The 1274-nt window shown below is 44.2% G+C and overlaps 1 protein-coding gene across 1 annotated transcript in view; it reads right to left on the minus strand.

Moving 5' to 3' along the window:
- The window catches only part of GUCY2C (guanylate cyclase 2C (heat stable enterotoxin receptor)), a gene marked incomplete at its 5' end in the record, with an annotated part of 59872 nt that overhangs the window by 28196 nt on the left and 30402 nt on the right, over positions 1-1274 (minus strand). Inside the window, one exon of the mRNA XM_008579098.1 lies at positions 210-272. Within this exon, the coding sequence (XP_008577320.1) occupies positions 210-272 (63 nt within the window). The remainder of the gene's footprint in view (positions 1-209; positions 273-1274) is intronic.

Genomic DNA, 1274 nt, shown 5'->3' on the forward strand with positions numbered 1-1274 from the left:
TTTGTTATTAAATTTCCCCAGGATTGTGAGTTTTGTAATTCTTGAAGCAGAGCCTGGCCCACCCCTCTGAAGCTTCAAGAACCGCCCCTTGGAGCAGCCTGGGCACCCCCACTATTGCGCTGCCATAAGGAGCTGGAGCAATGATGGGTCAGAAGACCCAGAACATACCCCCCGTTGAGAGTTCGGAGAAGCGGGAAGACTATTACCACCTTTTTGTCGTATTTGCACTGTCGTAGTCTCTGGATTGTATCTCGTCTCTTGTCATCATCGATCTGGCACAAGAAAGGGCTAATTATTCCAGAAGCTCCATATCTTGTCCCATGTACTGCCAATCAAAGACTGAGAGGCCTCTCCAGGTGGGCTCTGTCTCTTGTTTGCTCAAGAGCATGCTGGGCAGGCTACCATTGAAACTGTTAAATTGACTTCTTTCCCTTTCATTACTCAGCTTCTCACTCCAACAATACCTTCTTTCCAGGTATCTTCCTCTCTCAAGGTTAATGATGGGTTTTCCTCCCTTCCTCTTGTGGCCCCACTTCAGCCACAGATTTTCTTTGCTGCTTTCTCTCCCCTTTCCCCTTTCTATTGGGAATTATGGCCTGTGGCTATAGACAGATGCTCTTAGAGAAGGATGCTGTGCGTTTTAGTTGCAAACTCATGCCTGAAGTAGTGATGCAAATAGTGTCTAAGCAGAGCCATCCCATCAGCTCTGGATTCAGCTCACAGTTGCCAGATCATCTGATTTGTCAAAAGAAGCTGGCAATGTGGATTTTTATATGCTATTCCATGATATTAATATGAGGGTACAAATGTTTCCATGAGCTTTTCGAAGTACCCTTGTATATTGGAAATTAATTTTTAAAATGTTACATGTTAAATAAACACTTGCACGCACACCTGCAGGCTAGATATAGCTGTTGGCCTGCCAGTTAATGACTTCTGGTCTAAGACAGAGAAGCACTTAGGAACTATTGCATCTTTCAATTTGTTTGTCATAAAAATCTTGGATGTGTTACTGTCTCTGTTAGAATTTACCTTACAAAGTCATTTTGAAATGTGAGTGAAATAAATTATATCAGGTATCAAGCGTGATGCCTGGCACAATGCAGGTTAATGAATTTCAGTTATCTTCACAATTCTCACTTAATAGATGAGGGATAGCTGGGTTAAAAGACAATAAATGTCACATAAGAAGAGGGTGTGAGGGGCCGGCCCAGTGGCAGCGCTCCCGTCCGAGGGTTCGGATCCCACATACAGACCGGTTCCCGCTCACTGGC

Source organism: Galeopterus variegatus, unplaced genomic scaffold (genome assembly GCF_000696425.1).
Source record: "Galeopterus variegatus unplaced genomic scaffold, G_variegatus-3.0.2 Scaffold1807, whole genome shotgun sequence".
Taxonomy (NCBI): domain Eukaryota; kingdom Metazoa; phylum Chordata; class Mammalia; order Dermoptera; family Cynocephalidae; genus Galeopterus; species Galeopterus variegatus.